The following is a 27001-nucleotide window of genomic DNA, read 5'->3' as shown; positions in this document are numbered from 1 at the left end:
CTATCACTGGTTACTGTTCTAACTTTGTATTATGTTACTTTTACCGCTAATGCCAAAACCAAACATTTCCTACGGCTGCGATTTCACGTTAAAGGAACAGTGTGTAGCATTTAGGGGGATCTATTGGCAGAAATGGAATATAATATTAATAGTTTTCTTCAGTGTATTATCATCTGAAAATGAGTATTGTTGTGTTTTCGTTAGCTTAGAAAGAGCCGTTTATATCTACCGTACATATGGAGTGAGTCCTCTTCATGGAGTCCACCGTGTTTCTACAGTAGCCAAGAAAAGACAAACCAAACACTGGTTATAGGTAGAGGGATTTGCGTTTTTGCGTCGGCCACCGTCGTTCTCCGACACGCTTGGCACACGGGGGGAAATTTCAGATGGTTTCCATCTGCAACCTCACCGCCAGATGCCGCCAAATCCTACACACTGCACCTTTAAAAAAGTGTATAACTGGCAAAACATGGGTTTAATTTTTTTTTTTTAACAGTAGATCAGTTTTAAATGTTTCCACAGGTGTCATCCATGGGAATATTTCTTTAGTAACCAGGACTGAATTCTCAGGGATTATAACTTTAAAATCTAAATTCTTATAAATATTATGGGTTAAGAATTATCTCTCAAGCCAACACATATTAAAAGACTATCTAAAATAGTATTTTGGCTGGACAGTACACAAAAAGCTTCTCAGTTTCTATCTTTTACCGGCAAGGGCCGTGCATCTTAAACATCGTACCACGTTAAACATAAAAACACACACACACAATATGGAGATTTGATTAGCTTGCATAGGATTGCCAACGGCAAACAGTAGAAATAGCTACAACAGCTGGATATTTTAGGATCATTAAAAGGAAAATGCCACCCTTTAATACCCTCACACTGTTAACCTGCTGCATTCAGTGCAGTCCAGCAGTCATTCTGGGATGAATCTTTTCCTCGTCCACACTTTGTCTCATCTGTCTGATCTCTATTTATATACTTTAGTGGTTTCCTACATCATCCGTGATGCTGTTTTGAATGAGGTTTCAGTGTTTTAGGGTGGAATCTTCCTTTAACGATGGAAAAGTTTGGATACATTCAAAGTTACACGGATAACATCGGACTTAGAACACAAGTTTGAGAACACATTCAATGACTGTTGTGAGCCCCTTTTAGGTCGGTGGGGACAGATTATTATCCAAGGAAAACATTTAGTAGAGATACAAACTAAACACAAGTTGCATGTAGTTGCATCTTTGTTGGTTTAAACTCTCTGTTATTTTCTTATTTCTGACCCAACACAGAGAACATGCCTCAATATAAATCTTTCATGGAACAGTGTGTAACATTTCGGGGGATCTATGAGCAGAAATGGAATATAATATCCATAACTATGTTTACATTCATGTATAATCACTAGAATCTAAGAATCGTTGTGTTTTTGTTAGAACCCAGAATGGACAAACCAAACATTGGTTTTTACGTTACCTGAATGCCACCGTAGTTCTCCGACGCGCTTGTGAAACTGCGGTAATGTGAGCCGCAGAGTGCAAAACCGTGGTACCGCCAGCCGCCGTTTGAAATCCGTAGTAGTGTTATTATGGTAAGGATGGCCCCTGAGCGAGGCGAACAGCGTCACCATGGTTTTGCACTCGGCGGCTCACATTACCGCAGTCTTGGAAAGGGAGGAGTGAGCGGAAGAGGTACTCAGTTGTTTGCAATCTGCAACCACGCCACTAGATCTGCAAAATCCTACACACTGTACCTTTAAATTTTTTTATTTTTTTTTTCCACTTTAATGAATACACAGATTTTTTAGAGAATGGGCCATTGGTTAATATTTGATGAGACTTGTTTGCTGGTAGATAATAATTAGCTTATCACATTGGAGAAAATGAGGTATGAATGATTTTAATATCTCATATTCTTATCTGCTGGTATGAGTTGACCAAGTCTCCAAAAACCTTCTTGTGCGCCTCTACGAACAGGGGCTCAAAACTGTAAGAACAATTCACAAAAACACAAACCCAACTTGTTGTTGACAAGCTCAGTTTTTTTCAGATTTTCCCTCCTTCGGTCTTCAGACCTGCAGGAGCTTCCTGAGCTCCTCGTCCATGCCTCCCGCGCTTAGCTGCTCCAGGCTGTAGTAGCGGTGGACGACGTCGTCCGCGGTCACCACCACCACCCGGAGGCCGTGGGCGTCCTTGCCGAGCTGGCACCCAATGGCCGAGCTCACGACCATGTCCAGGCCGCCATGGCAACCGCCGGCGTTTCGGTGATAGTGGCCGGAGAACACCGCTTTCACCCCTGTGGCGATGAGACAGGTGTCAGAGTGCGGGAATCTCATCAGTGAAGAAACCCAAGCATTAAATCGGGGGAACACAGAAAGCTTGAATGAGTTGTTTAGTGGCCTGATTTAGTTTGTCTCTGCTGACGTCACCGGTCTCAACTGGGACGTCGCTATGAATAGGCATCATGCTCTTTAGAGCGCCATGTAATTCACACCACGTCTGACCCCTCCGTCCCTCATGGATCCAGGATAAAAGGTGCAGTACAATTATTAACACCTCGCAGCACAAAATGGCCAAAATACGTCCACAAGGACTTGACTGGGTTAGTGATGCTCCATCAGGAGATTTCTCTGCTTTAAATAACTCACTTTACAATCCAAACAAGAACCTGCTGCTCAAATGTAGGTATGCAGTCGCATAATATCATTATTAGAAGACACTGTTCAGTATAACCTGTGCGTATATGCAACAGCAGTGCACTGTTAGACTTATAGAGTAATCTAGAATAGTTTCCTATCCACAACTGTAGGGAGGGAGGAAAATGAAAAGAACAGAGAAACTAGAGAGGAGACAGAAGAAAGGAAGGGAGGAAGGATGGAAGAGAGATAGAAAGAAAAGTGGGAAAGAGAAGAACAGAGAAATTAGAAAGGAGAGAGATGGGGAGAAAGAAAGTAACAGAGGAAGGAAGAAATGTGAGAAAGGAGAGAGATAGAAAGGAAGGACCTAAGAAAAGAACAGAGAAACAGAGAGCTGAGAGGAAGGAAAGAAGGAAGAAGGAAAGAAAGAAAAGTGGGAAAAAGAAGAACAGATAAATTAGAAAGGAGAGAGGGAGGAAGGAAAGACAGAGAAGATTAAAGACAGAAAGAAAGAAAAAAGACATAAAGAAAGAAAGAATGAAAGAAAGAAAAGAACAAAGAAAGTAGAAAAGAGAGGGTAGAAGGAAAGAAAGAGAAGATTAAAGACAAAGAAAGAAAGAGAGAAAGAAAAGTGGGAAAGAGAAGAACAGATAAATTAGAAAGGAGAGAGGGAGGAAGGAAAGTAAGAGAAGATTAAATACAGAAAGAAAGAAAGAAAGAAAGCCAAAGAATGAAAGAAAGAAAAGAACAAAGAAAGAAAGAAAGAAAAGTGGGAAAGAGAAGAACAGATAAATTAGAAAGGAGGGAGGGAGGAAGGAAAGTAAGAGAAGATTAAATACAGAAAGAAAGAAAGAAAGACAAAGAATGAAAGAAAGAAAAGAACAAAGAAAGTAGAAAAGAGAGAGGGAGGAAGGAAAGAAAGCAAAGATTAAAGACAGAAAGAAAGAAAGTAGAAAGGAGAGAGGGAGGAAAGAGAGAAGGAAAGAAAGAACGAATGTGAAGGACATGAAGTGAAGGACATACTCGGGAGCTTTCCACTTGTGGCATATTTTGAAAACCTGGGGAACTTTCATTAAGGGAGGCACGATTTTCAATTTATTTTCAATTACACACAACATCATTAATAGAGCGGCGGGTCTGGCTCGGCTCGGCCCCGCGGCACCGCTGCCGTGTCACTACAGTTGAAACGACTGCACACTTCAAATGGCAGGCCACAACACGCCATACTTTGAGTGAGGAGCAGAAAGTGAGTTGTTTTGCAGCGTGTGAAGGTCGGACTTGTCTGAATTTGTTTTGTTTTTTTAAGTTTTGGGGGAACCAATTGGACTTTCTGGCAAGTTGGTAATTTTTGGCCAATTTTTACTTGAACGAGGAGTAAACATTAAGGTTAGGATTAAGGTCAGGGGTCTTATGCTTTAAGATTAGAATAGATAAAGTTTATATCATTATCTGTGAAATTTCCTCATAAGTACAACGATACAATACATGCGTGTATTCTACCTACGTGTGTAGATGATTTTAAATCGGGTCTACTGCAGGCTTTCGGCACAGAAAATGAGCTGCTCTATTTAACAGCGAGTGTTTCCATGGAGGGAAGTCTGGCTGCTCGCTGCCTCGTCTCTCCGGAGAGACGCCCAGCCAAAATAAAATAATGAAAAACCGGCAACAAAAGAGGATAAATTGCAGTCAGCACATGAGAAAGACATCGGTCTGTCCCAGAAATCCGCACAACAAAGACGAGGAAGATCCCTTCCGAAAAAAACAACAACCTCCCAGCTGCTGACACTACTTCGATGTCGACGCCGTGAAATTGCCCTGAATCATCAAGTCCGCCGCTCTGCATAATCAAACAGCACCAGAATACAAATGTGACCTAAATTTATATTAATATTCAGAGCTATGTGAGGACAGCGGTTGCACATGCTGGACCGTGATTAAATAATTAATCCACCATAGATGGAAATTGATGGTTTAGGGCCTGTGTGTGTGTGTGTGTGTATGTCTGCGGCTAAATTCATTTACAATCAAAACCAGGGGCAGCGCTGCGTGAAGCTCCCGTGATGCGTGGATGGGCCTGCAGCTATATCATTATGGACACCAGTATGTGTGGCCAGTAGGGATGCACCGTTTTATCAGCTGAACATTGATATCGGCAAATAGGTTGTCGTTCGCCGATGTCAGTGTCCGATGTTTATCTGTTGAGTCGAATCTATTTTGCGCCGGCTAAATGGTGCGTCGGTTATTTGCGGTCGGTCTCGGACACCAGTAATTCTGGCATGACGGCGGGTGCCATGCGCACGTGTGGTTTGTTCACAAAAAGTCGGCCGTGTGGGAGTATAACGCTGTCTTGGAGAAAGATCGGCGACATGAACGTTGTTATGTTCAACGAAAAATGAAGCAGTAAAATAACGGCTTACGAGATTTCTTAAAAACAATCCGGGCCGCCGCATTGTCGTCTTGCTGCTCCGCTGTGGGTCCGTCCAGCCCAGACAGCTGAGGCAGTGAGACCCGAGGCTGAGCTGGCAAAGTGGAGATCTTCATCCGCGTTCTGCCGCTACTAGTCCACTAGTTAACTGATCGCGGGTGGCGTCATTCTCTCGGACGGATAAAAAAATGTAAATGAAAAATGCTGAAATGGGTCGCCAAATACACTTGGGTGACTGTTAATATATGGGCGGCCCGCCCAAGTTAAATCTATGTATCGGAAACACTGCTTATGTTTCTGCTTATGTTTCAAATCGCTTTCACTTTTACATTTAATTTATGTGTCGCAAAACAAATATGTGTTGTGATACTGTATCGATTCTCCAAAACACTGAGTCGATTTTTAATTAACCTCTTAAAAATCCGACGGCCCGCCAATCGATCGATCGATTTGATCTTTCAGAGGTTGTAGCGGCCTCAGTTTTAAAGTCTAATGAAGGTACTCACATCATATGAAACTATAAACACCTGAGGAATCCATTGGTACCAACCATGTCATACTAGCTTATCGGGAGTGAAGTTAAATAACGCCCCAAAGTTACGCTAAATTTTGGCGAGGAAAAACTGGCATGGCCATTTTCAAAGGGGTCCCTCGACCTCTGACCTCAAGATATGTGAATGAAAAAGGGTTCTATGGGTACCCACGAGTCTCCCCTTTACAGACATGCCCACTTTATGATAATCACATGCAGTTTGGGGCAAAAACCATGCCATTTTTTGAATGCATTACAAAAGTGTTATTTTTGCCTATTTTAAAAATGGTGTAATTCTGGCGTGTTCTTTATACTATGACAGTTTTCCTAAAATTAGACGTAAAAAAATCGCAATATATCGCCGTGCTCACAGTATCGCAATACATCACAGTATATTGAATCGTTACCCACTGTATCATGACACATCATATTGCCAGATTCTGGGTTGTTCATGAATTTGTATGATTGAATTGCTGAATGCTGAATGACTTTAAAACATCTCAGTTATTCTTTTTATAATGAAGAGGTCTTTGTTTCCCTGGCACAAAAGGAGAATAAATAACAGCAAAAACATCTGTATCGGCCAAATTGTTATTTTAAACATCGGTATCGGCCCAGAATTTTGCAATGGTGCATCTCTAGTGGCCAGGAATAATAGCCTTTCATATAACCTTGCCACTGCTCTAGGTGGCTGAGTAACTGGCCTGTCTCAACACTGCCTAGTCATAAATGTGTGTACACATGTGTGTCCTTGATGTTATTTCTAGATGAGGGCCACGAATGCCCTCTAGGCCAAAGCATGTACTCATTATTCTGAATGACTGTGTGTGTGTATAGTCGTGTGTGTGTGTGTGTCCCTCTACGCTGACAGACGCCTAAGTGTTTTATCTGTCCTTTGAGGAATCACACAGCTCATCTTCATTTATTTAAACCCTGCGAATGAAAACAAAGCAAAGCGGCAACAGAAGTGTGAAGCACGGAAAAATGTTTGATGGGATCACCTGATGACTCAGATAGCGACGCCGACTGTGGAAATGTTGGATTTGTTACAGTATCCGCTGTGACTACTTATTCGTCGCGAGAGAGATGAGTTGGTGGGAGGAAGACGCTAAGACAGCAGTAGTAAAGAAGCGATAGACAGGAATTAATCCCGTATTAATAATAATAATAAATGATAATGATAATAAACCGGCATCTTTTTGAAGCTGATATGTTTTTTCCGAACCTCCTTCCAAAACTCCCAAAGATGCTGCCGTGATTAATCACGCCGCCGAATAGACTGCGTGGGAGTGTGTAAGTGTGCATATGTATACATGTGCCAGTGTGTCTGAGTTCTGTCGCCACGTCTCTGATGATCCACGTCCCACACGTACACCGCACGACACACCACCACGCAGCAGCAGTGAGCTTCCCCCATATGTATGTGACATGTTTGTGATGCATCCATGGAGCTGTACATTTGTTGCTCATAGCTTTAAAAATAAAGGAATAAGTCACAAAAGGCCCCACTGTGCAAAAGTACTTTGAGAAACTGCTACAGAAGGAGGCCCTTTTGGACATTAAAGGAACATTTTGGGAAATACACACTCACTTTCTTGCTGAGAGTTAGACGAGAAGTTTCATACCAGAGACGGTTCAGAGAGGAGACGGCACACTGTGAGTCAGTTTCATGTATCCGCGTCACATGGGATTCGTCACTGCCCCGCCGCTTTAGAAGACTAGCAGCATCACCTGAGTCTATTAACTCCAATGGGAGAAGTGAACGTGAACACCAATTATAACTGATTCTTTCGCCCCATAGTCACCAAAGTAAATATTGGACCCATTTTTCACAAGCCACATATCTTCCAAACATTCTGACACTAAAATGTCCTTTTTCAGACGGACAAATCAGGAGAAAATTAACTTTGTTCAAGACCTTAAGCGAGGTATCAATCTTCTCATCTAAAGGCCTTTACGCAACGGGGGCGTGACGAATAAACGAAACAAAATGCGAAATACTTGCCTGCGAATGTTATATGTAGAGGGCTTTTATTGTGAAAGGTAAGAACGTAAGGAGTGGACCTGGTATGTGTTGCCTTTGTCAAGGTTGAAAGGAGTAATACAATTTGCCATCTTGAGTCGGATTATGGACGAAGAATGTAAATTGTCAAGAATTGAAAATTAATTGTTCGTTCCTTTAAATCATCAGTGCCTAGCAGCAGAGCTACGCTTCCACCATTTTGGACTGAAAGCGTCTACCGGGCGAAAGTAAAACGTCCGCCTAAAAAGTGCCATACAAAAGTAAAACAAAATTATTTCTATTCTATTGTCATATTCTACCAAAATGGCCTGTGTTGAACAATAAAATATTAGAAATATAATAAGCATTTTCAGTCCAAAATGGCGGCAGCGGCTGTTGTCAAAAAACAGGAGTTTCGTCTCTTTGCTTCTATACTCCATGTTGTTGTTTCGTAAATAAAAAGAGGAACTCAACCCATTCCGCATAACGTCATTGGTTGATGCCTTTATTCGCTGTGCGAAACCTCCGAAAAATCGACCATGTTCCGAAAAAAAAGTAGTTTTTTTGTCTTGTAATATTGGCGGTCTGTATGAAAGTAATCATGACCAAAACAACAGATGGAAAAAATATATTGAAGTGCGTATTGATTAAAAAAAAAAAACAAAAAAAAAAAACTCCGCCGGTGTGTAAAGGCGTTAACTCTCAACAAAAAGGCGATTAAGAGCATTTCCCAAAGTGTCGAACTATTCCTTTAATAAAACAACTGCAAGTTAATAAACATACCTTTACACAATATAAATTAATAATAATCCATATAAGTCATCTTGAATATTAAGTTGTCACTAGCATTTACTACAACAATAAGTAAAGTATACCATTAAGTGTAAGTGGTCATATCTTCTGCACTTCATTGGTATTTTAAAATGTCTCTCAGCCACCCAGAATAACCTTCCCCCCGCCCCAACACTACTATTGAAATACAACAATAACAGATTCACCCCCTGGTTTTCTCCTCAGAGGCACAAAGGTCCTTGGAGAGTTGCGCTTGGCCAACCTGTCTAATGTCTATCAGGCAGAATGAGATCTCTGTTAGGTCGTCACGACACACACTACAGGCTTTCCTTCAAGGCCTTAAGTATAGCTGACAATTGAAGTGGACTCAACCAATAGACAATTTGTATGTTGTGGGAATGAATCGGCTCCCTCCGCTGGCCCGCTCCACCGGCTCTTACCGAGCGAAACCGATTTCATAGAAACAATTTAGCAGAGGCCCAGAGATAACACCCTGACCTGAATTCATTAGAGCACGTCCCCTTTCAGAGCGCCGTCATTACGCAGGCTTTAGAAGTCAAACCACTACACCTGGGCTCTTGTCTGCTAAAAAAAATAAAATAAAAACACTCTCTGAGAGAAAAGATGGCCTGTCTGAGAAAGAAAAGCATTTTCAATCTCCAAAAGATTTTCTGCATGAATAAAAGATAAACAATTGAAAAAAAAAAAAGAATAAAGAAGCTGAAAAAAGCCGTCCCCATTGCCATGCAGTCAGAAGATGAAGCTGACCTCTGAAATTGTCTGCTGGAAAATGAATGCGGGGAAAGCACTCTTTCAAAGTGAGGGGTAGAGGCTGAGATTGCCTGCATGGAACTAAAAAATACACAAAATAAAAAGCAAAAAAACAATTTAAAAACCTCCAAAATACCCTAGCATTGTTTCAAAGACGTATAACTATTGATTGGCAGCGATCCCTTGTAGACCAACACAGTGATGAGGATTAAACCCACATTGGCGTCTTGGGTTGAACGCAGGTCAGATACTACTCAGGTTTATGAAGAGGAAGTCTGGTAAGGCCCTTGTATGTACTCCAAGAAAGGTGCACAAGTTCTTACTCTGTTTTTTTTTACCACTGAGAGTGCTGTGGTGGGGGAATATTATTATTTTTGCAGGCAATTTGTCATAAAGTATGGGACAAATTGAAATGAATTAATTAATCAAAAACTGACCGAATGATGGCGCTAAATGAAAAGTCAGAGGATCAACAATGTTATTATGATTCTGGTGATCTGGGGACCATGAATAGCCGTCGTGATCAAAGAAATTTAGTAATCAATACCAATACCAGGGAAATACCCCAAGTCACGTGGGAAAACGTTTCTAGAAAGGCTTGGGAACATGGTCTGAAATTAGCACCCGCCACCCACCAAATGCAAGTAAATTGACGGCAGTGGCGGGTGAAATCATCAGGACAGCGCTACATGGGTGCTGCTACTACATCAGCATGGCACTACTACTACTAAACCTGAGGGGACGCACCCTTTTTTTCACCTGATAATGCTACAATGTGAGCAACAAATCTGTGTTGTAATCAACAGGAGAGTTAGTAACGTTACCTGTTAGCAGCAGGTGGGCAGCGCAGTCCTGCTTGGATAACTAATGGAGCTACTAACATTAACGGAGGTGCCATTGAGTTATTATTATGAGACGTCCAAGATCTGCTCAGTAAAAACACTTTTGGGTGAATTGGGTGGGTAAATTACAACGTTATCATGATGTGTTCATATGTAATCTCGTAAAATTGTGTTTTTGGTGAGAAACTTGAATAAATCCAGTTGTTTGAAGGAGATGTTTTCACATCAATATAAAATAGATATTAGAGAGAGAATTATGACCTGTTTAACTTCCTAACAACTTAACAAGATTTTTTTTTAATCAAAGCAAATATTTAAATAAATCATAATCATTTGAATTGTATGTTTTTATGCATATAACCACTATAGATTACAATAGCAAAGTGCAGTACTGTGTACACTACCCTCCCTAACCCCAAAAATAGGGCTCTCCAGAAGCTACAGAAACACCATGTATTTAATGTTTTTTATGTAAACTATATTGAACATTGAATGACATCAGATCTAAAATGTTATTCTGACAATACCATACTAAACCCATTCAGCCGTAGAGAGAATGGAACATATAACCACGCTGAGTGTCAGTGTCTTGCATTACCCACTGAGCTATACGCAGACGGGAGGCACAGTACGTGTTCAGAGAGTGTTAAATAGCAGTATCGCATTCAGTTAAGGATTGTTGAATCCAATTTCAACCCGTTTTAGTCTCTTCGCCATGCTTTGCTTCATTCTTCCCCCTTTCTTGCCGAGCGGGCGCCCTCGCGGAAAACATCGCACTCTCTGTGGCGATAATTCCCCATCTTGTCTCGGCCTCTGCGGAAATCCCATTTACCTGTCAGCCTTGAAACAGTGCTCGATCTTTTGTGCTTTTCTTTGCGATAAAGATTCCCATCTGGGGATTGGCCTTTGCTTTGACAGACAGAGGTGGTGGAGGGGTGGGAAGGAGAGAGGAAGGAAGGAAGGAAGGGGCGCTCAGAAAATACCCAGAGTAAGCAGTCGGAGTGATGGAAACATATTGAATGCTAACGGAGCAAAATTACCCAGAGTCAAATTGAATTCTGGTCAGAGTTGCAGAAAAAATGCACAGAAATGAGGGGGGTGTGGGGGGGGGACCCTTCCAATATGCCAATATATATTTCTATTATGATTTTCATATGCTGCAGCCGTTTGAGCCATGTTCGCCTTAATTGCTGGATGTGTCTGAATATTCTGAAACACCTTCGCTATATAAATGCTAATAGCGGCAGCCAATGTAGACCGCCAAATAAAGGAAGTAAAGAGACGTCCGTCCACATCCGATCACGTTTGATGTTTGTGCTCCTCAATCTGCCGTCCCCTCCTTTCCTTTCCCGCTCTCCATCATCTCCCTTTCATCTCTTGGTCACTGATTTTGCAGGCTACGAGATTGGATTTGCTAATTGCGAGCTAAGTTCCTATCTTTACCGCTAACACCCCCCTCCCTCTCTCCTCTATCAGTGCTTACCTCCAGGAGAAGCCATTTCCCTTCAGACCTCCTTTTTTTCCCCCTCTTTGACACAAACTCTTAATGCAGTTCAGAACAAAGCTGTCAGCTGTGAGAGCGAAGGCTGCGTAGGAGTGAACATGCGACGCGTGCGCTCGCGTTGAAGGGCGGTTGTCATTAAAGTGCAGGTCTGGGAAATAATTCATCATGAAAATGGTGGCTGTTGATAATTTGCATGACAGAGGGATGCAAAATGATGTAGCGCGGTGAGGCATCTTGCAGCCCCGGCTCCCCATAAATCACTCTCAGCCATCAGTCACCACGCAGCAGCATCCCCTCCCTGTGTCCTCCAGTCACACGATCACAAAGGGAGCTGGGAAATGAAAGTAGTCAGCATGTCATCTATCCCTCTGAGAGCACGCCTGCCTTTTGGCCATTTGGTACCCAACGTGGTACCTAATCATCCTGAATTCACCAAGCAATGATCCTTATGTTTCTCTAAGGACGACAGGGGCCTAGTAGTGAGGGGGGTAGTGGAACTAAGCACTCCTACCTGGTGAGGACCCTCAAGAAGCCTCAAGCTAAAAGTTTCTTTTCATCTTTTGTTTGAAATCATTAGCATTATAAGAAAACTAGTTGTAGTTGTAGGTTCATGTCACTCTATAATGAGTAGTAATATGGACACTTGTGCTTTATTCCACAGTGTCCTCACAGGAGGTGTACAGCGAAAGCAGCATCTCAGCAGCAGCAGCAGCTTCATTTCATGTCCACAGAGGAGGCGTTCAGGCACGGTGCTGAGCATAGGTCACCCACGTCTTGGCAGCGATGGCAGCCCACAACGTAATCGCTGTAGATACTGCATGCGAGTAAAACGCCTCGAGGCACAGCTTAACCCGCAGTAGGGGGAGGAAGTGCGAGGTGAGATGTAGCTGCGTCGAAACCGAACGATGGCGGGGACTTTTGAAGGAGTCTGGGAAGTTGTATCAGCTCCGGAGTAGAACTTTAACGACTACATTTAAACGGACAATATTTCAACTTTAAAACAGTTAGCCAGTGAAGGAATATTTAAAATTTTTGAAATTTCTTTGAAGTACTTGTATTTTAGTTGAGTATTTCCATTTTCTGATTCTTCATACTTGGAATCCACTACATTTTAGAGGAAAATATTGCACGTTTTACTCCACTACATTTATTTGACAACAATAGTTCGTTACCGGGCAGATTAATATTAAAGGAGGAAAGGGGGATCTATTGGCAGAAATTGAATATAATATTAATAAGTGTGCACCGTTAGCTGTAAGCCACCGACTCAGCCGTCGCCATGTTGTGAGCCATATAGAGGCAATAGAAATGCTCCCAATCCCGTATTTAGCACCTTTAAATCTCCTCATATGTAATTTGCCGACCTACAATCATTGTCATTATTTTTGGATACACCGCATCAATGAATGTTTTCATGCTGAATTCTTACACAACTTGAATCCCCCCCCCTTTTTAATTTTTCTGTGTTTGTGTCTTTGTTTTGTTTTTAATCCTCTGCCAATTAGTTATTAATTTTCCGTCCTTTTCACTCTTTTGTTTGTAAAATACACAAATGCAATTTGCATTGGAATTATCTGTAAAACTGAAAACCACAATTAATTTAATTTGAACTGATTAGAAAATAAATAATAATATATAACTCCAATCAGGGCCTTTCTTCTGCATAGTAAGTACATAAACAAGAGCAGTGTAGTCATGCATTTATGGTTACCAATTAAATCTTTATGACCTTCAACTTGCTGTGGAAGGGAAAAGTGCCAGAATCAAGCAGAAACAAGACAAGACCTAGACGTGAGTGTAAAAAACGCTCCCTCCTCATTCATTTCGATGAGGTCACTGGGCCGAACCTGGCGCAATGAAATGCAACGTCATACAGCGAGGCACTACGTTTGCCAATGAAATACGTGCAAGTACACAGTCCTGGTCATTACTTTGTAAGGTTAACTTTGGCTACATCCACAATAATACATTTTAAAATGCATCGTTTATGCCTAGCGTCCACACTACTCGGGCGTTTTCGAGCCCGCAAAATGGAGAAATTTGAAAATGTGGCTGACCCCGTTTTAGTTTTGAAACTCCAGGGTTGCATTTTAGTCTGGACGGAAGACGAAGACGCCCGCATTCGCTTCTCGATTGGGTCTTATCAGTCATGACGTGTCCTTCCCTGATTCGTCACGCTCCATCACGTGAACCTTTTCCAGAAGAAAACATCAGCCTTTACTGCCAGTGGTTCATTTCAACATGGATAACGAGTTACAAGCGTTGCTGACATTGTTGTCCTCGCTAGCAGCTGTTAAATTCTGCATTTTATAATGCTACTACTGCCCACATGGGCAGGATGTAAGGTATTATTGGAGCGCTTTACACATGGATGTATTAAGAGAACTGGATACAGCGTTGGAGGCGGGGCCCTGTTCATTCCTATGAAAGTTGCTCAGTGGCGCATGAAGACAAAATGGCTCGACTTCCGCCTGTGAAAGTACCCGGATCTCGGGCACATGGAACATGCGCAGTAGCGTCCGCTCAGTCACATGACTCGGTCACGGTGTCCCAACGTCACGCCGTCGTCACGGCTTGCGCTCCAGCCTCGGTCTGGGTCTCATTCACATGAACTGAAGAAGGGAAATAACTCTGGATTCGGCTATTAGAGCGTTTTACAACTTTAAAACCTAATAATTTAAATAAGGGCTATTAGAGTGTTCGTACTGAGGAGTTGATTTACCTAAAAAAAAATTATCCGCCAAGTTACAGACGTCTCTTTCCCAATGTAAGTCTATGGGAAAAGTATTTTTTGGGCCCAATGGCATCACTTGACGGACACTGAAGTTGCAGTACCGCCGTTTGGCCGCTACAAAAGTTGGGATCAACGACCAGCGCTCCTCCTGGGGGCTTGGCTTTACATCAATTCCTGTGTCCAACGCTGCTTCCTGTTTACACCGACACACACATGCCCAGTGTATGTGAATGGTCATTTTCAGGCGTAGCAGTATGGACAGAGATTAATTCTGAAATGACCCTAAAACGCTTGTCTGGACGGAGATTGTTTTTGTTTTAAAACGACACGTATTAGTGTGGATGTAGCCTTAGTTATCACATTTATCTGGAGATCGTTGCCACAGTCAGATCCTTCTAGAGTTGTAAAATCCATCCTCATAGTATTAAAAACCTCTGTGCAGTGTTTCAGAGTCTGATAAGCCTTCAAGCTCCAAGAATCCATTACTCAAACTGGCCTTCCTGGATCTTATCGTCTCACTGGCACCTAACAACACGCCCCCAACCAACGCACCCCCTCTTTTGGGCCTGAATACCTGTTAAGTCATCACCGCCAACCCCAACCTTTGGCTGCGGTAGAAAGAGAGATTAAGACAAAGAAAACGGCAGAATAAAGAGAAAGCATTATTCAGCCTCATCATTAAAACAATGGGGTTAAAGGCTTAACCGTGGCCTCTTATCAAATCCCCAGTGGGTGATAAATGTGTCTTCGGTTTTGAACAGAGTCGGCCCCTCGCTGATAAAGACAACCGGCGGCAAGAGAGAGAGAGAAAGAGTGAGAGACAAGAGAGGCGAGAGACGGAGAGGCTTATCTTTGCCTCTAATTAGCTACTGTATATGTACAACTCTACAGCCGCAAGCGATGTTGGGAATTCCAATGAATTTCTCAGCTGTACGCTTGCTTTTTTTCTGTACATACAGCATACAGGATTTGGAGGCAGCGAGGGAGCAAGTGTGTACAGTATGTATATCTGTGCGTGCGTTCATTCTGCCTTGTTTATATGTGCGCTGAAGGTATTCTGAATGCAGGATATAAACCTTTCAGGAGGAGGAGGTGGAAAGAAATCTAATTACAGTACTCCATCTGAGAGGATAGGAGAGGCTGAGAGCACTGCTGGGATTTCTGCTACTCCACTCCTCTCGGAAAGGAGACACCAGTCTCCAGCGATGGGAATTCAATCTTCTCTGAAGAGATTCTGGATGCACGTAAGGCCCGCTCTCTCTAAATTCAACATCCGCAACAAGCAAGCGACCTACGATTTTTTTTTTGCACGTCTTTCTTCCTCCGCTCGCGGTAACTGACTGCTGGCTGAGTTGCGTTCGTGCACTGAAAAATTGGCATAGGTAGAGTAGGGGCGAAGAGAGAGCATTATTTACTATGATTACGAGTATGACAGTGACGAGGAAGCACAGGTGTACCCATAACAAGAAGAGTAAAGAACTTCCTCCGGGGTGTTTAGGGCTTTTGCATGATTGTTACCAACAAAACTGACAGTATTGTACTGACTGAAAAGTTCTACCAAGCAACAAGTTGTCTTGTTTACCGGTTGTCATAACAGTTTGCAAAGCAACCAACGAATCAGACTTATTTGAGCCGTTTGAAAAAACATGCCCTTTTTCCAATCACGTGCTCCGTTTCAACTCAAAAGATATTAAATGCACGGAGCGAGTGCACAATTAAAGGCAATATTTAATATCAACCGAATCACTGTCACATCAGAAACCGGGGTAATTGCTTGTGCAATTAAAAAAAAAAAAAGGGGGAAAGCACGGTACTTTAGTTGCCCGAGAGGGGGTCATCACGCAGAGACAGTGCATCATTAATATGAGCTGGAATGCAGTCAACAGTTCCCAGGGTGGAACCGCTCGCTCTGATGAGCCACTGGAAGACTAATTGGTGTCGCACCTTTCCCCATGTGCGGCTGTGCTGTCGAGATAACATATAGATACTGATATATCATGCATAGAAAAAATGCACCAATGCGATTTATATGCAAAAATGCATACAAGGACATGTATAAAATAAACAATTACTCAAACATCTCCCGACACACATGAGAAGGAGTAGGGGAGAGAAATAAAAAATACCTCCGTGAGGAAAAATCAATTAAATTTCTTTTGTCTGCCGGGGACTACGCTCTCTATTTCCATCATACTGTATGTCCCCGGAGTGGTTGGTGGGGGCGGCGGCGGCGGCAGAAAGCAGCTATAACAACCTCACAAATGCTGAGCCAAATCCCCGGCATGCTGTAAGTCAACTGACGCCACACAAAGACACCTCTGAGTGGTCGAGAAGAGCTCAGTTACACACAGCGGAGCGTACTTTTCTTAATGCGAGGATTGATTTGATGCCAGAGACACGTTTGTGTTACATCCAGCGATTCCATTTCAACGGCCCGCTTTTTGTAGAATTTTGAATTACAGAGACAAAGGACGAGGAAAGACGTCCAGATTTTTACCTCTTTGTTCTTGCCAGACTGCTGTTTTCCTTTTTGCTAAAATAAGTACCAATTAGAAGAACTTTGAGGCAGCCAACTAAGAAGAAAGATCCTTGAAGAGTTTTTTTTGAACAACCTCCATGTGTTATTAGTACAAAGAAACACTGTTAAAGTATCATAAAGAGCTTTCCGGCGTTCCTTTAAGGGATCTTGAAACTAAATTCTTTTCTACACAATAAAACCCGTAATCCGTCAACTGTTGATATAACTGCATTTGTCTCCGAAGGAAAAAAGGATGTGAGAGCTGGTAGCACAGACACAGATAGAGACTTATCCTTGTCAACCGCGTACTTAATGGAAATCTCAGTAGAAAAATGACATTCACGCGTCATCTGTGCCAATGCTTAACTATTCCGGGTGTGGACTTGAATCTTTTTGAGAGCGGGACTGAAACAGAAGTGTGTGTGTGTGTGTGTGCGAGAGGTTAATGACGCTGGCCTTTGCTGTAATGACAGTAATGATCACCAGAGCACATCTGGAGGCTTCGGATCACAGGGTGCAGCGGTGAGGACGGACAGACATGGGAGGAGAGATGATGCGTGAATAACGCAATGCAAATAGGGGGGGAGAAAAATTACCATAGACGTATGTATGTCCAGAAGAGACATCATTTACCACGGATGAGAGGAAACTCAGCCCCTCGCCGCACAGACAAGGAAGACAAATAACACACTTGCCCTGGCGCTCTTGTTTCTTCAATATGCAGCAAATAACATTTCAATTTCTTCAATTCCTCGCTCGTTTTGATTGTTTCCTCCACAAAGAAGCTTGCAGTATGTCCACTGGGATATTTTTACCAGGCGCCTGTTTGCCCTGCGGGGAACTCCTACTTCATAGAAGTTCCTACAATTCCGTCATGTTGTGGTGAACATTTAAAAAATAAGAAAATCAGTGTTTACATTTAGTTTTATGTGAAGTTTTTTTACTTCTGGTGAATACTTTCCAATGAATCTTATTTCCATTACGTATTTTTTAAGACTGTCAAAGTTAAAGGGACTGTTTGTAACTTTTTAAGCGTATAAATGTACCGGGTCGGGATCCCATGCGCGCTCGCATATGCGCGCTTGCGTGTGGCCGGAGTCACTGCTCCTCTGCCTGCTTGCCTTCACTCACACAGTGCGCGTTCTCGCTGTCTCGCTCCACCTCTAGACGTGAATGCGCGCTCACTCCACACTGTAGAAGAGTTAGTTTAGCTCTGAGAATATCTAGTGAATGTACAGTGGACGTTTGTGCAGAAATAAATGCTGCAGCTCCTCCAGACCAACAGAGGTTTTCCGTGTCTTGTGAAGTGACGGGGTTCCGCAGCGAGAAACGTTATCGCCTCCGACCGGGTGCCGGTGTCTCCCTCCGGGCGCAGTCGGGAGGCGATAACGTTTCTCTTCCTGCTTCAGCCCCGGCACCGAACCGCTTTTGCTGAAGCAGGAAAAGCCAACACTATGATCAGCAGTGATTCATGGAGAGACCTTCGTCTGGTCAGCTAACATTACTGCCAAGCAGGTGAAATATAGAGTGATATTGTGGTATTAGCTGACGTGTGTCGCCTCACTGTTTTGAGCGATGCTCGTTCAGGTATATTTAGAGCGAGCAAGCACGAGCCCGACGCTGACTTTCGTTGATTTCACGGCCACAGGTGTCGCTGTTAACAAGCATTTCTGAAAGTTACAAATAGTCCCTTTAACGCGATAATAACGCGTTAACATAAATTCCTTCTAACGTCACTAATTTCTTTAACACATTAATGCAATCGATCTGTCATAGGTTGTAGCGGGCTAAGTTTTAAAGCTAGAGTGAAGATACTGGTTTCATATGAAACTAGAAAAAACATAATCTATTTATACCAACCATGTCATACTTGCTTTTCGCAAAAGGAGACTAAAACTTGCTAAAGCTAAATTTTGGCAGGGAAAAACTGGCATGGCCATTTTCAAAGAAAAGGTCCCTTGACCTCTGACCTCAAGATATGTGAATTACAATGGGTTCTATGGGTACCCACGAGTCTCCCCTTTACAGACATGCCCACCTTATGATAAACACATGCAGTTTTGGGGCAAGTCATAGTCAAGTCAGCACACTGACACACTGACAGCAGTTGATTTGAGCATATGTTTTATGCTAAATGCAGTACCTGTGAGGGTTTCTGGACAATATTTGTCATTGTTTTGTGTTATTAATTCATTTCCAATAATAAATATATACATACATTTGCATAAAGCAAGCATATTTGCCCACTCCCATGTTGATAAGAGTATTAAATACTTGACAAATCTCCCTTTAAGGTACATTTGGAAGAGGTGAAAAATGTGCAATTAATTTGCGATCAATCGCAATTAAATATTTTAAATCGCTTGACAGCCCCTACCAAAAATCAAAAATAGTTTTCTGAACAACATTTGGTACAAATGTACAGTAGCAGCTCTATGATGAACGGACACAAAGCACAAGGATGATTACAGTCAGCGTGCCTCCAGGACATACTACGGCAGATTCAGAGTACAGATCGTACAGCATCAGAAACTGAGACACTCAGGAGATGAAGGAGAGAGAGCAGAAGGAAAGAGAAATCTGGGGGGATCCGAGGAGAGCAGAAAGAACAAAGAGACAAAGGCTGTATAATTCAATAATAACTGCTTTGATTCCTTATGTCAAGTCATCAAATTTTTGTTTTAGATTTAGCACATTTATCTGACTTATCAAGAGCTATTAACAATGACAAAGCTGCGCCATATTTCATAGCCTTTTTTTGTAATTGTCATTTGGAACTTTGGATTTCCTATGATCTTAATCACTATGAATCTTTATAAACACTGCAAAATGATTGTTAACATTGCTATCCGAGCAGTAGAAATTTCCAGATAAATTCAAGCGACAGAGCTTGACATTTATGCCTGAGCCCATTGTTATGTATGGGACAGGACCGGACCGAGAGGACGAGTAAAACGTGACATGATAAATCACGACCCTTCTCTCGCAGAAGCACCACATATTGTACTTACACATATGTGCACAGAAACATGAGAAAGTCATGTAGCGTACGCTGCTTTACATCGAGCAACCGCATGTCTGTCATCAATTATTAATAACCACATACATGCACTACGTATATAGTCATGCAGTACATGCCCTGTATGTAGTCTGAATTTATAATTGCGGGCAGGACGTGTGAACAAGAGTGTGGATGAGAAAGGACACTTGCGCATATAGCATGTTCTGCACATACAGTAATACCCATTATTTCCTGTGTATGAAAAGCCTATATGGGTTGCCCTTTAAATCTTTAACCAGTGTTCCTTTAAGGCAGTGATTACCAACCTATTAACTTGTATCTTATAAAAACCCTCCCTACTTGTATGGAAGAAAAGCCCCCCATTGTCATCACCCAAAAAAAATTACAAATCCTCGAACAAAATCCTCAATTTGAATAAAGAGATTTTGTGTATTGAATGTTTTCTTTTTTTTTATTAAATCAACTTTCTTAAATGAATCGAACTCGTCAGTTTTGTCAACATACCTAAAGTGATGATGTCTTGACGGATTTGCTAAGCTGCTAATGCTTATGATTTTTGTAACAACTTAATTAATTTACTATGTTAGAGTTAGAGATAGGGATGCTCATTTTGTAAAAATGTCTTAACCGATAACCGACCCTCGTTAACCGATTTATTAACCGTTAACCGATAGCGTTAATCGGTTAAAATGCTTAATGTCGGTTAACAGTTAATTATGGACATCCCTAGTTAGAGCCAAAATAGATTTTTTTTCTTATTGTGGTTAAATACATGAAATTTATGGTGTTGTTAGATTGCTGCTAAACCGCCCCGTTAATACAGCGACGTGCCTCACTTTGTGCGCTTCAAGCGCGAGAGTTTTTGACCAGAGTGAAAATGTTGTTTTTGAAAGGCTAAACGCCAACAAATGGATTGAAGCTGAATGATTTGTTAGATTTTGCTACTAAGTAGTCAAGAAATATACCTTTTTAAATAGTTTTATATACAGACTTTTGAATAGATTAGCCAGTAAGTGTGTTATTATGATTTTAGTTATACATGAGCAAATCTAATTTTGACAACCTCAGAGCAGACAAATGCTGGCGCACCCCCTGTGGTATTTGGCACCCCCCTAAGGGGGCCCGGACCCCCAGATTGGGAACCACCGCCTTGGGGCCCTGACACACCAAGCCGACGGATCGGACAGTTTGGGGGAGTCGTTGAACTTCTGTCAGCCCAGTATTTTTTGGTGTGTCTCGCACCATCGGCTCTAGTCTGCCCGTGTTGGAGGTCTTTCGGCCAATTGAGCATGTTGAATCGGAGGTGACACATCGGTGAGAGAAATCACTCTGAATGGCTGTTCAGCTTAAATAAATCAGTGCACGAGAAGAGAAACGAAAGTGAGGAAAGCAAGCCGACGAGTAAAGTCTAGAGGAAAAACACAGGAGGCTCTTCTCATTTTTCATCATCATCATCTCATCTGATCATTCCAATACAAGGATATGTTCACAACGACATTGCCATCTGGAATGAAGCTGAGTGGTGTGAAGATGGTCGACAAACGCCACTTTGTTTCATGTACGTATCCTAACAACTGCTTGTATATCCGCAGTACTCGGTCTTCTGGTTTCCCTTTTTGAATGACGAATACAGACTACCGCCACCTGCTGGTGTGAAGAGTTATTTCCTCTAACACAGGCGAAGAACGTACGCGGTAGTTGGCCGTCGGCTGTAGTCTGTGCGTGTGTTTGCATGTAACTTTTTGGCCAAGACAAAGGCGACGTGAGGCGACGCAGCTGGTTGCCTTCGTCGCCGCTAGTTCTTTGATGTCGGCTTGGTGTGTCACCGTCCTTAGAGAAGCCTTCAATTATAAGGGAGAGAGGTCATCAGACAGAAACAGGCCAACGTGGTTAAATAAACGCTGGATAATGTAATTAATACCATCCCCCGACAGTCACCTTGATGCATGATTGAGAAGCATGACACGTGTCCGTGTGAGCTGTCCTGTCAATCAGTTGGAAGTGGCCGGATAGTGCGATGAGTGCTTTCTTAAAGACGTATTGTCCTTGTGAGAGTCTCCCGGCCCGATACCCTTGTATCAGACTCTTCTAAGCCGACAACAATGGATTTTGATTATGGAATTATTCCTCTTATAGGGAGTGAATGCATTCATTAATTCAATTATGCCCGTGTTGAGTGTGTGTGTGTGTGCCAGGAGCTCCTCCTGCGGTTCTGGCTAATGGCGTATTAATCCTCCGGGCTGGGATCTTAACAGTGCTTCAGTTAGATATGCTAGAAACGAGCAGGTTTAACGGGAACATTAGCTCAGAGGTATTAAAACAAGAAATTTAAGACCACTTCACAGTGAAGTAAATCCATCTTTATGGAAAATACTGCTGATATTTTATGGTTTTGGAAGCTGCTTGACTTTCAAAACAATACAACTCGGCTTTATCTCTTTTGTGACTTCTAACTCAAAGTTAGAGCCAAAAATAAGATATACACTAATCTGGACTGACAAGACCTAGTAGTTAGAAGAGACGACGCATACTGTCTGTCATGTTGAAGTGCCCGTGAGCAATACTGGACTCTCTTCTGCTCAAGTTTGTCCGCATAAAAACACAGTAACTAGAGGAAAAAGGTATATAACGAGCCCTGCTGTCCTACCTGCCTTCTTGAATCTGTCCAGCAGGATTTGTCTGACTCCCCTCTGCAGGTTGAAGTAGTCGTCGTCCTCATCGGGGCTCTTTAGGTACAGAGGAATGTGCTGGAACACCAGGATGTGTTTGGGTTTGGGTTCCTGAACAGAGACACATGTGAGGGAATCGGTTCATCACCGATCTCCAAAATTCAATTGTTGTGTCAAATGGCTTTCGAGAAGGCAGACGGAAGACAATATCTAGATGAACGCCTTCATAAATCAGACGAGAATAGAGTCATGTGAGTGATGGGATTGTACCGTTGAGGAGGAGGCTCTGCTCAGCTGCTCCTCTAGCCACGTCTCCTGGGCCTCCTTCATCAGAGGGCAGGACGAGCCGTCGTAGAACAACTGGGAGTTCAGAACCAGGCAGAAGACTCCACCCACCTGAGACAACAGGAGAGAAGAAGAAGAGAAGAGACACAGAGGTTACCTACAGTTCTTTCATTTTTCAAACAATAACAACAACCTATATACAAAGACCTTCTTTTATAGTGCATTTTCTACTATCTATACATTTCTATTCCTACTTTTTTTTCCCTGTACTAATTCCTAACCTCCGCACAGAAGATCGATGACAAATCATCTTATTTTAAAAATTCAACTACTACTGCTTCTCCACGAATTATCACATGGGCAAAGTGAGCATGTGAGCAGGGACCTGGAGTCGAGGGGGGCTTACGGCATTTAAGGTTTGTTCAAGTGGTTAGAAATATGTAAAAGGACCCTGTATACATGGAAGTGGGCCTGCATGTGAATGCTGAGCGGATGTTAAGTCATGTCAGTCAAGTGTCAACCATGATTTCATGAAAAATGATCCACTAACATGGAGGGGGCGGCGTTTGGGTGATCGAGATGTTTTGGCTTCACATTTGGGGAGCTGTCATGTCGTCCATCTTTATATACAGTCTATGGTATTTACCAGGCAGGGAGGGTCTAATGTAACCGTGGATGTGTAAAGAGAACTGGATACAGCGTTGGAGGCGTCGCCCCGTTCATTCCTTTGAAAGTTGCTCAGTGGCGCATGAAGCCTAAATGGCTCGACTTCCGTCTGGAAAAGTACCCGGATCTTGCTGGAACATGCTCAGTAGCGTCCGCTCTGTCAAATGACTCGGTCACGGGGTCCCAAGTTCATGCCGTCATCACGGCTTGGCGCTCCAGCCTCGGTCTGGGTCTCATTCACATGAACGGAGGAAGGGAAATAACTCTGGATTCGGCTATTAGTGCATTTTACAACTTTTCAAAACGTAATTGAAAAGAGTTGATTCACCTCAAATAAATGATCCGCTGAGTTACAGACGTCTCTTTCCCAATGTAAGTCTAAGGGAAAAAGTATTTTTGGGCCCAAAGGCATCACGTGACTGACACGGAAGTTGCAGTACCGCCGTTTGGACACTACGAAAGTTGGGATCAACGACCGGCGCACTTCCTGGGGGATTGAATGTAAGATGCTATTGAGTTGCATTATGGGAAATGTAGGATGTTTTTGAAGCTTGACCCATTCTCAAGACTAAAAGTCAGGATATCTTGCTTTAATTTTGATCAATGTTTTTTTTTTTTTAAATCTGTCTCTTGCGAGTCCCCTAACTTTATGGAAGTAGAAAACTAAATAACCCTTTGAATAAAAATAATGTATGCTGTCCATGATATGCACATTGCAGAACAGAACCAAAATGTGGTTAATGTCACATACCAAAAGAATCAACACTAACTGCAACATAGTATGGTGTGTGGAGGTTACTTGGCCCTGTGCTGTTGTGCACCGTAGTCCTGTGAGCAGGGAGTGGGCATGCTCAAGGCAAACATGTATGCGTGTGTAGGTAAGAGCCCTTGGGCATATTTGTGCCACTACTACTATGTTTACTAATTAAACATTCTAAGGTCTCTGCTTACCCAGAAGCTGAAATAGTCATTCCCCCAAGCACTGCAGTACTGCTCCACCGTCCTTGTGGTGGGGGTGTTGCCCACGTCGTGATTCCCGCTGACAAACACCAGCGGGATGGAGGGATCTGTCCCCTTCAAGGCCGCCTTCAGGTCTTGCTCTTGACCTTCTCTGAATGGGGTGTCTGGGGGGGGGGAAAGAGGAACTCATTGTCACAAGGTGAAAAACGCCTCGATGTCCTTGCGTCAAATTAAGCGGTGGTTACAGACATCCACAAAGAAAAACCAAACAGCGTTGACTTGGATCATACAAATCAATACTTGATTATTAATATTGATAACAACACATTGCCTGGACAAGATAAAAAACGAGTCAGAGAGGGAGGAATTGATATGAATGTTGATGAAAACTGTCAGAATGGGAGTGTGAAGGGTACTACAGGTGAGAGGCGCCTGAGGGAAGGGGGATTATTTGGATGATAACGATGACAGCTCAGGGAATGATCAATAGTCTGTACAGCTCGACTTCATATCACCATGGTTACTGGCATGATGAGTTCTGGTGGAAGCCTCCCCAGGTCCACGCGGCAAACCCAACCTTTCTGCTGAGTTGAGTGCTATGCGGAGCACTTGTCAGATTCACCGGTCCAAGATGCACGAGGCTATAGGTTTTACGAGATCTATACCATGTGGTCATTTGTGTTAAGATCGGGAGTAATGCGCTAAAGGAGAAGAGAATTCAGTCCCAGTGTAGGTAAAGGACAGAGGACGGGCGAGACTCAAGCCTATTTATAATTTAGAACGTATATCAAACAAACCTATCAGCCATTTCTCTGAAGTTATTCCTTCGTCTCCCTCTTCTCCTCTCTTTTCCTTTCTATTCATCTGAGTAATTATTTTACTGGCCTACTTCTGGAGCAAACGTTTCCTTGGATGTTTGGATAGGACTCATTACATAAGAGCCTTTTTCCCGACAGAACATCTTGTGCATGACAGAGCGAGAGAATGCAGAGTTTAAAACGCGTTTGGATAAAAAGGTAAAACGTCGCTTTCACCTGTCTCTCTTCTATAATTAAGCCGCCATGTCAGACTTCAAATTGTCAATAGAACACGCAAACATTCGCTGGAATACAAAAAGGAGACATGAAGGCTGTTTTTTGTTATGTAAAACAGACTCGGCGTGACACTTTTTTTTAATACGACTGCATTTCTGTTCAGGTTTGAAGGGTAACTGCTTCTGTGCAATCACACAAAGTAGATTAATTTCCTCACGTATAACACGTTGTACTTCAAGAAGAACAATTATCACTAGCAGTTAATAATGTCGTGAAATATTGCCCAACATGGGCTGATGACACCTGAGGGTAAATCTTGTTACTCTGTTGAGCTGCCAGTACATCTAACAAGTCTCTTGGTCAATATCTACTACTAGGGAATGAAATATGGAAGCAATTAGGGCTGCAAAAAAAACTGATATTGCAATTTGTTTTCCTATAATACATATTGTGATGTGAAAAAATACAGGAATATTCACCCTAAATTTTTATAGGCTACATTTTAACGTTAAATGCATCAATCTGGTGCACTTTGAGAGCAAAAATTAAGAGGTTAGATGAATCATTTTGTGCTCTTGTAAACAATTTAATCATAAACACGTTGGTTGTATAGATATGAATGGTGATGACATGGCAAAAAAGTCACACCCGCAAAGTATAGTAAACGAGACAAAGTCCAGGTTTCAAGACGGGTCAGGTGGGTGGCCGACATCGTCGCAGACCCCCTGACGCACTGAGGGCAGTCTGCAGGGGGCCCTGTCCCTCCACGCAAGGAGAGAGGGCACAGCAAGCATTAAGTCCACAGCCATGGGTAACGGCAAGTCCGGGTGAGAAGAGACTTAAGAGAGATTATTGGCCACTTAAGGCTGGCTCCAAAAGTGAGTCAATCCCCATAGACCTCCATGTTAAAATGTCCGACTTTACAGCAGAAATAAACATGTTTACAGCCTGGTACAAAAAACGGTTTTGGTCTCGATAGCTAATTTCCCATTTCATGACAACTGTATGGGGGGTGAATATGTATAGAACTCGCCCGTTTAATTTATAGTAAGGTTTAAAGTTACGCATATTGAGGGCATGGCTGCTTTGAGTGACAGGTGAATGCCGTACCAGGTTTCTAACTGCTAGCTATGAGTTGAATCCCTCGGGCAGACGCGGACCCCACCGTTGAGAAGTGTAAAAACATATACAGTTCATTGTGAAACTGTGGCGGTCAGATTGTAGGTAATTAATGGGAAACACTGGATTAGTCATGGAAATCGAGAACCATGCGAGTGTTCCTTTTGCATCCAGCAGCAAAAGAGTTGTAGCATGACGTGTTTGAGTTCATTTGCCGAACATCCTGCGATGTGACTATTGCGCATGTGCACATCGCAATGTCACGATATATTGTGCAGCCCTATAAACAATGATTTATAACATGTTTCGATTAAAAGATATATCGGGACACCTTAGAGTGAGCTATTACATTCATGCAATGGCTGCCCACTATTTTGTGCATAAATCGATCATTACAAAATTCATGCACAAAACACTTCTTAAACAAATTTTTGAGTATTCCGGCAGAAGGTGCATTTAGTTTTGGCTTTATAATAACGGTAAAGATACTG

General features: G+C 42.5%; 1 protein-coding gene across 1 annotated transcript in view; it reads right to left on the bottom strand.

The window, feature by feature from the left end:
- Nucleotides 1-1750: 1750 nt before the first annotated feature.
- cpped1 (calcineurin-like phosphoesterase domain containing 1) overlaps nt 1751-27001 on the bottom strand; it is a 43703-nt gene continuing 18452 nt past the window's right edge. Inside the window, exons 3-6 of the mRNA XM_037755331.1 lie at nt 24349-24521; nt 22717-22842; nt 22425-22557; nt 1751-2295 (exon numbers count right to left, since the gene is read on the bottom strand). Coding sequence (XP_037611259.1) covers nt 2069-2295; nt 22425-22557; nt 22717-22842; nt 24349-24521 — 659 coding nt within the window. The 3' untranslated portion in view covers nt 1751-2068. The remainder of the gene's footprint in view (nt 2296-22424; nt 22558-22716; nt 22843-24348; nt 24522-27001) is intronic.

The sequence above is a fragment of the Sebastes umbrosus genome, chromosome 20, assembly GCF_015220745.1.
Source record: "Sebastes umbrosus isolate fSebUmb1 chromosome 20, fSebUmb1.pri, whole genome shotgun sequence".
NCBI classification, from domain to species: Eukaryota; Metazoa; Chordata; class Actinopteri; order Perciformes; family Sebastidae; genus Sebastes; species Sebastes umbrosus.
This window is presented reverse-complemented; position numbering and strand designations above follow the sequence as displayed.